This window comes from Mauremys mutica, chromosome 7 (genome assembly GCF_020497125.1).
Source record: "Mauremys mutica isolate MM-2020 ecotype Southern chromosome 7, ASM2049712v1, whole genome shotgun sequence".
Taxonomy (NCBI): Eukaryota; Metazoa; Chordata; order Testudines; family Geoemydidae; genus Mauremys; species Mauremys mutica.
This window is the reverse complement of record NC_059078.1, coordinates 27479272-27493365: the sequence shown is the minus strand read 5'-3', so window position 1 is coordinate 27493365 and position 14094 is coordinate 27479272. Positions and strand designations below refer to the sequence as shown.

Sequence of the window (14094 nt, the reverse complement as noted above, 5' to 3'; positions counted from 1 at the left end):
GTAAATACACAAACTGGTTAGAAATACTTCCCTGTGCATAATTCAAACAAACAAACAGCAGCATAATAGTGCTAGTACAGGACAGTGTGCTATACCAAGAAAAGGAAAAGGCAGCAAAATTAAAGGGGAAGGAAGCTTATATACAATTTAAAGGCTCTCAACTTGTTACTGAAAGAAAAAACAATGGGAACTTTTTTCCACTGTGGGCAAAATTGTCACTTGTCCTACATACTTGTACAGGAGAGTAGGATGAATAAAAATGATGCACAGGAATAAGGAGGGTATGGGCTATGTGATCACCAGCTGAGTGGGAGAGGCAAGCAAGGTGTGTGGTGGCCTTTACTCCCCCTCTTGCACAGGTGGGTGTGGGGTGAACTGGAAGGGGCGGGGAACAGGCAGATGCTTGACAGCATCCCACTTAGATTGGAAGCTTTTTGTGGCAGGGACGGTCTTTTTGTTAAGTGTTTGTACAGCACCCAGCAAAATAGCATTCTGGTCATTAACCGGGGCTCCTCTGAGCTATCACAACATAAATAATAATAATAATACCAATGTGCCAACCAACACAGTTGAGATGGTGTCAAGTGAGGAGTAATTTGCTAGTGATATGGGCAAGCAGTAGATCACTTCTCCTTGGAGCAAGGAGGAAGGAACTGAATGAGACCAACTCAATATAAATACCAGGCATTTACCCGTTGACAAGTAGTTTGGTTCAATCACAGGATGGTCCCTTGGATCTGTACTTTTCAACTTTAGCCAGCCCACGCTTGCGCTCCTCATAGGTCCAACATGAACCTGCAATAGCCCCAGCACACTGCATGACAAAATTCCATCTAGACAGACTTCAGAGTCCAATGCAATTTTTAAAAACATGGGGTCTTCTTACAGATTACCCAAACATAAAATATAGAAAAGGGAGAATGAAAAAGGAGGCCACAATATGAACATTTTTTCTTATGTTTTTTGGTTACACGCACAGCACAGGAAATAAACTATTTATAATACAACAACAAGCAAATATTATTTCAGTTTAGCAGTAGCTGACAGTTCAGTGCAGATGACCAAATTACTATCATCATGAAGTAAAAACCAGCCAAAGAAAACAGATGTGTATAGTGACAGTTTCACAGTATGAACTACAGACTTTTGAATCTACATTACATATTGATACAACAAAAAGAGAAATTACAAAGGAGTTAAAGGGAAAACAAAATATTATAATATAGAACTTGATCATGCACTACTGATGACAATGACACAGAATCGGATTCATAACCCCTAATAAACTTATTGCGTATTTTTCCAAAGATAAAGAGTAAAATTATTTTGGTACCAGCAACAAATAACATGTAAATATTTTTGCAATATAAGCAATTAAGTCACATCTTTTACACAATACTGAACAATCTGTAACTTGATCACTGTACTAGTATTAATGGTTCCAATAAACTGTAAATCTCTTTGCTAATTCAGGACATTGCTAATTTGTGTCCTTGAACCACTGACCTGATAAGCTTCCAGCTTGGAAGCAACACGTCCATGATCAATCACCTGAGAAGGAAGAAAATGGAACTGAATGTCTGGATGAGGAACATCTGGCCGACTTCTAATAAACCCACCAGATTCTAAGTGGGCAGTAGCTCCATCCCCTAGAAATTGAGGAAGAAAGAAAGAAAAATTCTAAAATATTCAAAATGTAAGAAAAATGTGTATTTTTAAAATCCTTGTTTCCGAACCATTTCTCCATGCCCCATACACCTTTCCACTTGTGCAATGCACATAATTATGTCAATCAAAGACAGTGAAACTGCGAGGGGTGCAAATCCATACGCAATTAACTTATAACTTGTGCAATATACATTATTTTCATCATGTTTATCACTAAATAAATATAAAATGTGTTTGACTTCAAAAAAATCCCAAGGTGTCTCCAGCTTTCTAAATATTCTCCATTTCCTTTGGGCTAGAATGGGATGTTACAGTTTGCTTAATATGAAGGTCAGTGCACTGTTGCAATGCTTCTGAAGCAGCTTAGGTGGGAGATTGTCACTGGAAGTGTCCGCTGGTTGAGGGAGAGAATAAACTGTGGCAGCTTGATACCCAGTGCAGTGCATGCTCCCAGATGCGCCAGGTGCCTAGAGCGGGTAGAGCAAAGGCTCTTCCCACTCCCTGCCCCCTGACACCCACCTGCAGAGCCTGCTTCCCCTCCACACTGCTGTACAGCACCTCTTTAAACCTCTATGCCACCCCAATACATCATTTTCTGACTTCACTTTTTACAGTAGCTTTTCTCAGTGGCCCACAGATTTAAGTTTGGAACATAACCCAAAATGAAAGTTAGGCATAAATGCAAACATTTAGCAACATGCAAACATTCCCTGTCAAACTTAAGGGCAGGAAAATAAATGCTACCAAAAAAAGTGCAGCTCAACCTCATTTGTTACAAAAAACATTACATTTGTTAAAATAAATTCTAATTTGGAAAAAAACAAAGCAGATTAAAGCTAAGGAAACTGCACAGTCTGCCTCCCATTTGGTGGTAATAAATTGGTGGTAATAAAGCTTCATCGGAAAGACACTCTGGGATTCTGACATATATAATTCAGCTAAAAGTCAAATTTTGTAATCCTATAGAGCTGAACAGTGGGACAGTTTCAAATTTTTTTCATACCTGTAAATTTCCAAAGCCATTCTAAACCAATCTTTGCCATGTTAACAGGCTTTTGTGCTTTGTAGAGAGTAATAGGTTTGGTGCACTTCTGCTGTATGTACACTTCTAAATGCTCTTGAAGATTCTGGCCTACCCCTGATACCAAAAAAAAAAAAAAAAAGAAGAAGAAGAAGAAGAAATTACATACAGGCAAACTGTAAATGTTATATACAAGCAAGTACATTTTCCTCTATAAACTACCCTGAATGGAAACTGAAATAAGCTCTTACAAAGGCAGTGGTGGCAAACACCATGGACCCTGGGCCTAGTCCAGCCCATTTAGGCAAGCAGCAGACACCACCGATTTGATCAAGTTAATGTACCCTGTCCACACACACTCACATCATATATCATTTTATGATACCTACTTTAAGATGAGATATAATGTAGAGCTGTCAAGTGGTGCCATTACCACAGAAAGGGGGATAAACAATAACAGCATCAACACATTAAAATCACCACTTTGAAATATGTGCATTTGTTTCTGTTAGTTTTGTGGCTATGTATTATTTCAAGACATACAACGGAATTTCTTTGTGACCTCCATGCATCACAAGAACAATCTAAAGCAGGGGTCGGCAACCTTTCAGAAGTGGTGTGCTGAGTCTTCATTTATTCACTCTAATTTAAGGTTTCGTGGGCCAGTAATACGTTTTAACATTTTTAGACGGTCTCTTTCTATAAGTCTATAATATATCACTAAACTATTGTTGTATGTAAAGTAAATAAGGTTTTTAAAATGTTTAAGAAGCTTCACTTAAAATTAAATTAAAATGCAGAGCCCCCCGGACAGGTGGCCAGGACCTGGGCAGTGTGAGTGCCAGTGAAAATCAGCTCGCTTGCCGCCTTCGGCACGTGTGCGATAGGTTGCCTACCCCTGATCTACAGGGTAAAACAAAGTCTAATAATTTGTAGAGGTATCATTGAAATGTAGTAACGTTGGTGACATTTCTAAGTCAACATCATCATCATCTTGTTTGTCATTATGATCTCTGTTGAGAGTGTGTGGGTGACCACAATCTTCATTGCCTTGGCAGGTACACAGTTCTGTGCAGGGAACATTGTTCTAACTACAGACACAGTTGATTTTTCTGTGATCCCTACCGATAAAGGCTCAAATACGCTTTTCTGGAACCTCAGATGCCATTGTCCCTTGAAGAATCCAGGAAGTAGTTCATTATCCACATTTTTCCATCCATGTTGCAATGATGATCCAGTATCTGGTTTACCTATCTGCAAAGACATGCGAATCTTTGTTTGCCATGTTGCTCTTTTGACACAATCTTTCTTGCTCTCATCATACAGCAGTGCTATCAACTTCCTTGCTGCAGAAATTACAACTTGTCCATCACTCTATCCTGATTTGGCAAGATCTCTGAACCTTTGTTTTGACATTAAATACAGATTTTTTTCCCTCAATATCAAACAAGAATGACACGCAGCCCCATCCTATTAATACGTATACAGCAGGAAGTATGTTGCAAAAGTCAGGAGTGAGTGCATCATAAATTGCATATACAGGTATGAAGCAACACTTGTCAGTTATATTGGTAATGTTGCCTATTTCAATCCACATTATCTATATGTTCCACTTTCGGAAAGTAGTGAACAGCAAGTACCAAAATATCTATATCAAGTGACCTATTCCTATAGTTCCTTTGACACAAAGAGACCCAAAAGCTATATTGGCCCATACAGCTTCCTCTTGAGTACTGTACAAGTCTTGGGCTTCTTCAACACCTTCACTTCTGCTGCTGCTGGTGGACTTCTCTACTTCAGACTCAGCAAGAAGGAGTATTTGTGTTGGGTGTGCGCCTACACCCTCAGGTTCACTTTGAACCATATATTCACAGAGGAATTTTACAAATGAATGCTTGTTGGATGTCACTTTTAGAAACTTCTTCCATGGAGGCACAGACATCCACCAATCGCCTGGTATTTCTTGCATCCAGCGGGAGATCCTGTCTGGCACTGTTTTTCTGCAGTTTTCACGGAGTTACTGTTGTCATTATCTGTCAAAGACTTCAGTTACAGAATTAGCTTTGTCAATTCCTTTTAGGACCTTCCTCAGGTACTCAGCAGCCAATTCACTGAAAGTGTGGAATTTGTCCAGCCATCATTTGTATGACCAGCCATGGCATCTCTGATATACCCTGTGGTTTCTTTGTCACATGCTGTTAGCTCATGGATCCTTTCAGCTTGAGCTTCCCGCCGATGCCCTAATTCAACTTTGTCTGTTCTTCTCATTGTTCCATCAGCATGGAAGAGGAACATAGGCACAGGTCCTAGTTGGTGACTAAGAAATTGAAACAGCATCTTTGCATCTTGCTAAGGACAGAGCTCTGCAGAAAACAATTTATGGACTGATAGCTGCTGTGATAATCCCTCCATGGGCAGGCTTAAATTTAGTCTTCTTGATCATGTCAACAAACGTTTGGTGCCAGATTTCTTGACTGGGCCGAAGAAGTTATGTGTCCAATCAGAATCAAGTGCACCGCTCACAAATCTCTCTATTTGTTCTTCACCAACATCCACTATTTTCAGTAGAGACTCTTGTACATGGAATCCATTAGATATGGTGATAAGCATCTCTGGACGTGACTCAGGGTCAAATGGGTTTGTCATATTGCTGATGACATGGTTGGTAAGAACTGTAAAATGCTTTTCATTCCTTTTCAGTGCAAAGGCAAGGACTTGTTTGTGAACTTAGTCTTCACTACTTCTCATTAGGCCACTTCTTTCTCTCATAGCGTTTACATATTCACTCAGGACATGTCATATGAGTGTCCATCTGACAAGAGCTGGCTTCTTTCTTGTCAGTATTACAATCCCACTACTGCCCTTTGAGGGCAGTTTTCCCTATTCCCATGTCACTCCAAATTCCACTGAAAAAAACAGAAGTCTGACATACAGCAAATTCCCCCCCACATTCAAAGGCAGTGTATACTACTTCAGGGAAATTTTAACATACCAAAAATGTAGATTGATAGCCATCTGGCATAGCTGGCTCTCTTTGCAGTAAAGAAGCATGACGTGCTGTGTCATGTGAAGTTTCCAATCACACACTCACTCTGCATGGACATTTAGATGTAGTGTCTACATAACCTGGTGAAAATGATCCCAGACCTTGAATGTAGGAGACTGGGCATACCCCCATATCTGAAAGTCCTTCAGTAGTGATAGCACATGCTAAATTACAGCACCAACAAGCTCTTTAATGACATGTTGTAGGGAGAGTTGAGTCTTCAGACTCAGACACCTTTTCAGTGGGAGCCAACATATACCAGACAAATGCTGGGACTACATGAGTACCTCCTTCCTGCTCACACAATTTAACAAATGAATAAAGTTTCAGAGCACTCAGGGCCTCTAATGCTAGAGCCAAGCCACAGGGGTATGTCTATACCCTATGCAATTAAACACCCACTCCTGGCCCACCTCACTTGACTGGGCTTAGGCTAAGGGGCTGTTTAATTGTGGTGCAGACATTCTGGCTCGGTCTGGAGCCCGAGCTCTGGGACCTGACAAGTGGGGAGGGTGGCTGAGCTTGGCCCCAGCCTGAGCCCAAACGTCTACACTACAATTTAACAGCTCCTTAGCCTGAGTCAGCTGATGCAGGCCAGCAGCAGGTTTTTAATTGCAGTGTAGACATACCCATAGAGAAAAGCTGAATTGCCTAGCAGCAAGCATTTGATCTGCATTACAAGCAGCACACACATCAGTATCAACAAGAAGATTTAGCAATCCTGCATCTCCCCAAAATTTCGTAATACATGCAATAAAACAGCACAGGGTGTGAAAACCATCCAGGTGAATCACATTGATACCAAGTTCATTTGGAGAGTCCATTTCACTTGCTGAGCTACAGCACACAGCTGCTGAGCCATGGTCTGAATGGAGGGCTGCTGTCCTACAGTTGCTGACATTTCAGCATATTAGTATAGACTGTGGCCACGTCAGCTGGTTTGGCATCCATAATAGGTGAATATGCAACTGCTCAGCAGGTTCTCTTTTTTGTTGCAAGCTTGTGGCTGAAAACAGTCCAAAATGGAATCACCTGAATGAGAACAATATTAGCGTCACTTGGTATTGATAGGACATCACAAGATAAAGTTTTAAAAGACACCAGGCGAGAATTTAGACAGCGTTCATTGTAGTTGACAGGCGTTTATTTTCTCAAGTACTTTTTCATGGTAAATCAATTCTGGACTACCTGCCAGCACGGCAAAAGTTAAAGAGAGCTTGTTGGGCCCAGCTAGCCCTGCCCCATTATACTTTCAGCCAATGCCAGGCCTGGAAGAAGGAGAAAAGGCGAGAGCCTGGCTCAGTTCAGTACTGACTAGCAAAGAGGTAGGAGTTAACTGCCACCCTACCTGAGAGGAAGGGTTACTAGCCTGTCAGCCAAGGCAGTCACCAGAGAGTAAATACTGTCTCCCTGGATGAGGGAGACTGTGGAGGAGACTTAGGAGCCTCTGGCAACTGAACTGACTAAAGTACAGAGACATTGTGGGGTTTGTCCTCCCCAAAAGAGCCTGGGACTATGGCAGGGCACCACCCGAGGTCCACAAAGGGGGTGCTACTGGAGGCAAGACACCCCAGTGAACTGGACTACAGGGCCCATGCTCCAAACTGAAGGGATAGTGATAGGAAATAGCCCAGGGCAGCGGATTTAGACCCCCTACTAGGAGGCCCCTATTCAGGGGTTGTTATTTGGTAGCGTTGATCAATAAACACAATTAGGTATTGAAGTTAACGTACACAGTACAAAACGTTGTCATAGTCATGTTACAGTTTTCTGGAACTGTGTAAAAAATGACACTCTCTCATTGTGGGTATCATTGTTTCACCTCATCTACAGGCTTACGGCACCAGTTGGCAGCTCCACATCACACTTCAACTAAACATTCATTAAATAAGCTTTCAAAGTACATACGATGTGGGTATGTGTAGGGTGGTCATATTAAATTCCAAAAATACGGCCCTTTTTGGAGAATTGCCACATGCTTAATTTAAGGTATTTATTCAGGCCACATGGCAGATTTTCCTTGCATTCTGCACAAACTCCCCACGTTATTCCTCAGGGTGTGTTGATTCTTAGACCTTAACAATGATAATTTGAGTAAAATTTTCAAATAATCTAGGTATGCAATTGTGTGTTTAATTTGCTTGAGCACACACAGGAAAATGGAGCATGCAAGTAGCCATATAAACAAATGGCAGAAATAGATCTGGTCCTAAAAGTGGTAGGCATAATTTCTGAGTGCAATGATAACTTTTAGCTAGAAAAGTTTAATTACTACATAAGGACCATGTTCTACCCTACATCTTTATATAAAACTCTCATTACTATCAGTAGGCAATCTGCTGTGGATCAAAGAGAATGTATAGCTCTAATTTAAAAATGATCAGTGATACATACAGCTTCTTTGCTTTAAAATAAGTTATCTACGGGCATAGTTCAGAAAGGAATGGATATTGGACACCATTACATGGAGAGGTGCAATGTATAAAAGACGTTTTTCTAACTTCCAGTAAAGTCAATGGGAGTCTTTCCATTGACTATAATGGTAGTTGGTTTGGGTCCATAGAGCCTGATCTAAAGGCCACTAAAGTTAATGGGAGTCATTCCAATGACTTCAATGGGCTCTGGATCGGACCCTTAGGGCGGTGAAAGATAAAACCAATAAAAAGATTACCAGGAAGGTGACAAACAACAGGAATCCCTAATTTTTTGAGGTCATCTGCATCTCCAACCCCAGACAACATAAGCAGCTGTGGGGAATTTATGGCACCTCCACTTAAAATCACTTCCTCACTGGCAAGAGCCTGAAAATTAAAAATAAATTTTAAAGAAGATTATTACAGGTTTGATTTTCGACCACAACCAATATTTCCAAGAGCTTTTTTGTTTGTTTGTTTTAAAAAGATACTCTATTTCGGAATCATACCAGCATCCATCTTTATTATTCCAGATGTTTTGCTCACCTTGCTTGGTATAAGTTTCTGTGGACGGAAATAACTAAGATGTCACATTGGAACACAATGTGAACTGAACGAAGTTTTGTAATCTATTAAGACTGTAGGGTACACCAGCATTCAATTTATCAGATAACATGACTGGCAGTACACTTGCACTGTTCTTTCCAGAACAGAGAAAACAGCCAGAGCCTGTTCCATTTTCACTAATTAAATTAATAAATTAAAAATTCTGAAACAGACTTTACACTCAGAGGCATTCTGTAATATGTTAGCTCAACAAAGTCTCTCTTCAAGCATTGTCACATCCTCAGTTCAGCTGAGGCTAATTTTTGGTTTCACAGCCCTTGTGGTCTCATGGATTCCCCACTTCCCCTGCCCCACAGAGCTATGAGCTAGAGCAGGGAGCCCCTATACGTATGTATACATACATTGTTTTGTATGGGAGTTTTTTCATTAAACAGCCTAAAGAATGTGCATCTCTCAGCTGAGGTCCTCAGACCTATTTATCTCATCAGTACCTAGTGGGTGGACATTCATTATCTAACATCTTCAGCATCTGCTCTCTGACTCTTTCCACCCATAAACTTCATGGATGATATTCATTTGTTTTCTCTTGTTGTCAGATTAGCACTGCAGATTTAGAGCAAAATCCTGCCCTATCTCATGAGGGGTTGGAGAAAAGGTGTAGGCTGCTCTTCCTTTCCTCATCTCCATCACATCCAGTCAGCAGCTAGGCAGAACTCCGAGTCCGGTTTATCACTCTCTTCATTGTTAGACAGGGAAGCCGTGAATGTGTCCAACAGGAAACCATGTCTCCAAGGGGACTGATCTCCAGGCAAGGTTAGAAATTCTGCCTTTGGCAGCAGGTGCTTAGGGGGAGCTCAGTCTGTTTAAAAGACCGTTAAGGTTTGCTACAGAGCACATTTCTCCCCATGACCCCTGAAATCATCCTGCCTTATACTAACAAAATGGCCCAGGAACTCTCCACATGTCCAGCACTCTCCATTATAAGGTTCAAAATAGCAAGAGTAGAATTTTGCCCTTAGATATTTGAGATCTTAGGGCCAGAGAAAGTGCTATAAACATTGGGGAAGATGGTTGATAACATCTTAAATAAATTCAAACTTTTGCATAGTGGGAAGGTTAGGAAAGAAAATGTTCAAGAATCTTAAAAGTGACTAGATTACATGAAATACATGTAAAGCGACAAATAGGGGGGTATTCACGTAGGGAAGAAGAAACAAAGGCTATTTAAATCTGATACAAATCCTAAAGCTACTCCTCCTCCTTGTTTGAGCTAAAGAATGTTGTAAAATTAACACTGCACTGGTGCTCAATGTACTGTAATACATCTCATCTAGCATCACTGAGCATACATTGAGCAATTGGCAAGTGTTGCATCTCTGAACATCCTTTCATAACTTGCAAAGCAAATGCCATGAAAAAGCTCAAGAAGGCAGCTCTTGTATTGCTCATCTGCAGACACTAGAATTTAAGCCCAGTGTTTACTTTTGTAGAATGTAAGACTCTACAGTGTGTCTTCACTTTAATTTTAGCTGTGGCATTTTAAGCATGGTTCTGTAGTCCTCTAAAAATGACTGACTTGATTTTTCCTTCATATATACAGGGAATACCAGTATGCTAAGTACCATTTACTTTCACTATTCCTATATCCTTTCTGACTGATAGAACAAAACAAAACTTACAAAAAGTTTGATTTTTATTAATTGTTTACACATTACTCATCTGATGTTACTGCTGGCACACTCAGTGGTGACATTTTGCTCCCTCTTGTATTTTTCTGCCCTGGACAATTGTCTAGTACAGTAGAACTAATACACACAACATTCAGGTTTATTGAACTGGTTCATAAAACAACAACTATGCAAAATCTCTAAGGTGCATTGCACAATTTACACAAAAATAGTTCCAGAGAATCATCAGTGAGTCACTGTGTAATGAAGTAGGGGTTCACATTTTTATTTCCTAATGAAAATGGGGCTTGTTTCAAATCACACTATTTCCAAATGAGTACTCTTATCTCTGCTCTAGGTCATGGGTTCAAATCATCCCAGGACTTGAGTTTATACCCAATTCAACCCTGCTGCATAAACATTCATAGCTCATAATTCATGTTGTATATAGTCATGTAGTGCATTTAAAGGTGACCTCAGAGGAAAAACAATCAAGTTGGTCCCTTATATATGTACACACACATATATAGTTTGATATATTAAAAAAGCCTGAAAGCATTCCCAACCCCCTTAAATATTCTTTGTTTGCTTGATTTTTTTTTTACCTAAAAAATACCAGGACTATCAAGGCCATCTTCTTTGTTTTTGTTTTTGCTGCAGGACTTCTTAAATAACTGGCCATATCCAATGTCCACTAAAATCAATGGGGATATTTTGGACTTTAATGTGCTTTGGATCAGGCCCTAAATCTTCACTTAAAAGGGAAAACTGAGGAAACATCAACAATCAAATAGTTTTCCCTAACTGTTTGATTTCAATAGTTATTAACTAAAAAAAATATAACACAGAATATTAAATAGTCTATAAAAATAATTTCTCTTCTCTATCAGGCTTCCTTGCATAATTTCTCTGATGTCAGAAAACTATTAGTTCTCCTGTCATCCTTATAATCTCCCAGAAGAAAACAGGGGAGACAAGACTTGAATTTCTAATGTTAAAAAAGTGTGTGGGGGGGTGAACTGTGGTGTCTTTTTTAATGCATCATAAAGCAAGTATCATATTTCTTTGCCCTTAACAGGTCACCTTTACTCTTGCAAGCTTTTACTTTTAATGAAATCAAGATGAAAGTTAAATTTTGAAACTGTCATACAGATCCCAATTTAATTTTCCCAAATGCATGAATTTTTCTAGAGCCCTTGCACTTGAATTAGAAATGGCAGAAAATAAAAACCAGTCTCTGTGCTAGAATGACAGAGGAATCAGAGAGATCTCTTTCCAGGAGCATGTAAGAAAAGATATTGAATAAGGCTTGTGTAGCTGAAGTTTTAAAAAGCACATTTGGCCCTAATATATTAAAAATATATAATAACTGAGCAGAGAGAGAGAGAAAACAATTTCTTGCACTCACTTAGATGCTGAACCGAGGCAGAGGGATTAAGTGATTTTTCCAAGGTCACACAGGAAATCAGTGGCAGAGATGGGAATAGCTTCCAGGTCTCCTGATACCCGTCATGTGCTCAACTAGCTCACCAAATCATATCAATATTTATACACGGTACACATAATGTTCCTGTATCTAGTACTTTATTTTCATGGCCAAAACTAATAAAAGTACACTTGTCCTGTGCCATTGTTCTCATCACAACACCTTCTCTATAATAATGAAAAATTATTCATGTTCATGTAAGTAAATTGCTCAGTAAAGTGATAGGTGCTGTTTCTGGCCAACTTCTCCTCTCAGACACACATGGGGCTCCCATCAAAGTTAATGAGAATTCTGCAACTTTTGCCCTGCATTATTAATGGAAAGCATCATTCTAATTGGCTTAGAAAAGAATAGACATGTTCTGTGCTTTAGCAGATCAAAGAATAGTTTATTTATATTATCTTTTAACATTTAGCAGATGTTCAGTCACCCAACACTCTCTGCATATTGATTCCTGTGGGTATAATGTACTTCAGACATTTGGGAAGCTGGGGGAGCACAACGTGGGGAAGCTGGATGAATTATTTGCATTTGTCTTCACGGTTGAGGATGTGGGGGAGATTCCCGGGCCTAAACCATTCTATCTGGGTGCGGGTCTGGGGAGCTGTCCCAGATTAAGGTGTCTTTGGATGGGGTTTTGGAACAGGTTGATAGACTGAACAGTGGTGGGTCAGTGGGGCCAGATGGTATTTGCCTGGGAGTTCTGGGGGAACTCAGGTGTGACACTGCAGGACTACTCACTGTTGTCTGTAGCCTATCATTTGGATCAGCTTCTGTGCCTGGTGGCTGGAGTGTGATACCGATTTTTGAAAGAGGTGATCCCGGCAGTTGCAGGCCGGTGGGCCTGACTTCAATGCCAGGCAAGCTGGTTGAAGCTATGGTGGAGAGTGGGATTGTCAGACACGTGGATGAGCATGGTTTGTTGGGGAATATTCAACATGATTTTTGTGGGAGGAAATCATGGCTCACCAATCTACTAGAATTCTTTGAGGGGGGTCAACGGGCATGGGGACGGGGGGCTCCAGTGAATATAGTGTATTTGGATTTTCAGAGAGCCTTTGACGAGGTCCCTTGGGCAAAGTGGGCAGTCAAGGGATGGGAGGGAGGGTTCTCTCTTGCACTGGTGACTGGCTGGAGGATGGGAAGCGAGAGGTAGGAATGGATGGTCGGTTTTTGGGATGGAGAGAGGTAAATAGTGGTGTCCCTCAGGGGTCTGTACTGGGCCCAGACATTAACATATTTGTAAATGATCTGGAAGGAGGGGTGGGTGGTAGGTTGTCAGAGTTTGCAGATGATGCAGAACTACTCAAGACAGTTGAGTCCCAGGCAGACTGCAAAGGGTTATGGGAGGATCTCTCAAAACTGGGTGACTGGGCAACAAAGTGACAGATGAAGTTTGGTGTTGATATGTGTGAGGTGATTGCACATTGGAGAACATGGTCCCAGCTGTACATATAGAATGATGGGGTTTGGGATGGCTGTTACCACTCAAGAAAGAGATCTTGGAGTCATTGTGGATAGTTTTCTGAAAACATCCACTCAATGCGCAGCGGCAGTCAAAAAAGCAAACAGAACATTGGAAATCATTAAGAAAGGGATATATAATAAGACAGAAAATATCATATTGCCTCTATATAAATCCATGGTATGTCCACATCTTGAATACTGCATTCAGATGTGTTCACCCCATCTCAAAAAAGATGTATTGGAATTGGAAAAGGTTCAGAAAAGGACAACAAAAATTATCAGGGGTATGGAACGGCTGCCGTATGAGGAGAGATGAATAAGACTGGGACTTTTCAGCTTGGAAGAGAGATGACTAAGGGGGCAATAGATTTAAAACAAACAAAAGGAAGTATTTTTTCACACAATCCAGTCAACCTGTGGAACTCCTTGCTAGAGAATGTTAATAGAATATCAGAGTTGGAAGGGACCTCAGGAGGTCATCTAGTCTAAACCAATCCCTAGACAGATTTTTCCCCAGATCCCAAAATGACCCTCTCAAGGATTGAACTCACAAGCCTGGGTTTAGCAGGTCAATGCTCAAACCACTGAGCTATCCCTCAGGCCAAAACCATAACAGGGTTCAAAAAAGAATTAGATAAATTCATGGAGCTAGCTCCATCAATGGCTATTAGCCAGGATGGGCAGCGATGGTGTCCCTAGCCTCTGTTTACCAGAAGCTGGGAATGGGCGACAGGGAATGGATCACTTGATGATTACCT

At 40.6% G+C, this 14094-nt stretch overlaps 1 protein-coding gene across 3 annotated transcripts in view; it reads right to left on the bottom strand.

The window, feature by feature from the left end:
- Positions 1-14094, bottom strand: part of CHDH (choline dehydrogenase) — a 36555-nt gene that overhangs the window by 15725 nt on the left and 6736 nt on the right. For all 3 annotated transcript variants that reach the window (XM_045024190.1, XM_045024191.1, XM_045024192.1), the window contains 4 exons: positions 8407-8536; positions 2672-2806; positions 1507-1649; positions 693-795 (listed from right to left, as the gene is read on the bottom strand). In XM_045024190.1, coding sequence (XP_044880125.1) covers positions 693-795; positions 1507-1649; positions 2672-2806; positions 8407-8536 — 511 coding nt within the window. The remainder of the gene's footprint in view (positions 1-692; positions 796-1506; positions 1650-2671; positions 2807-8406; positions 8537-14094) is intronic.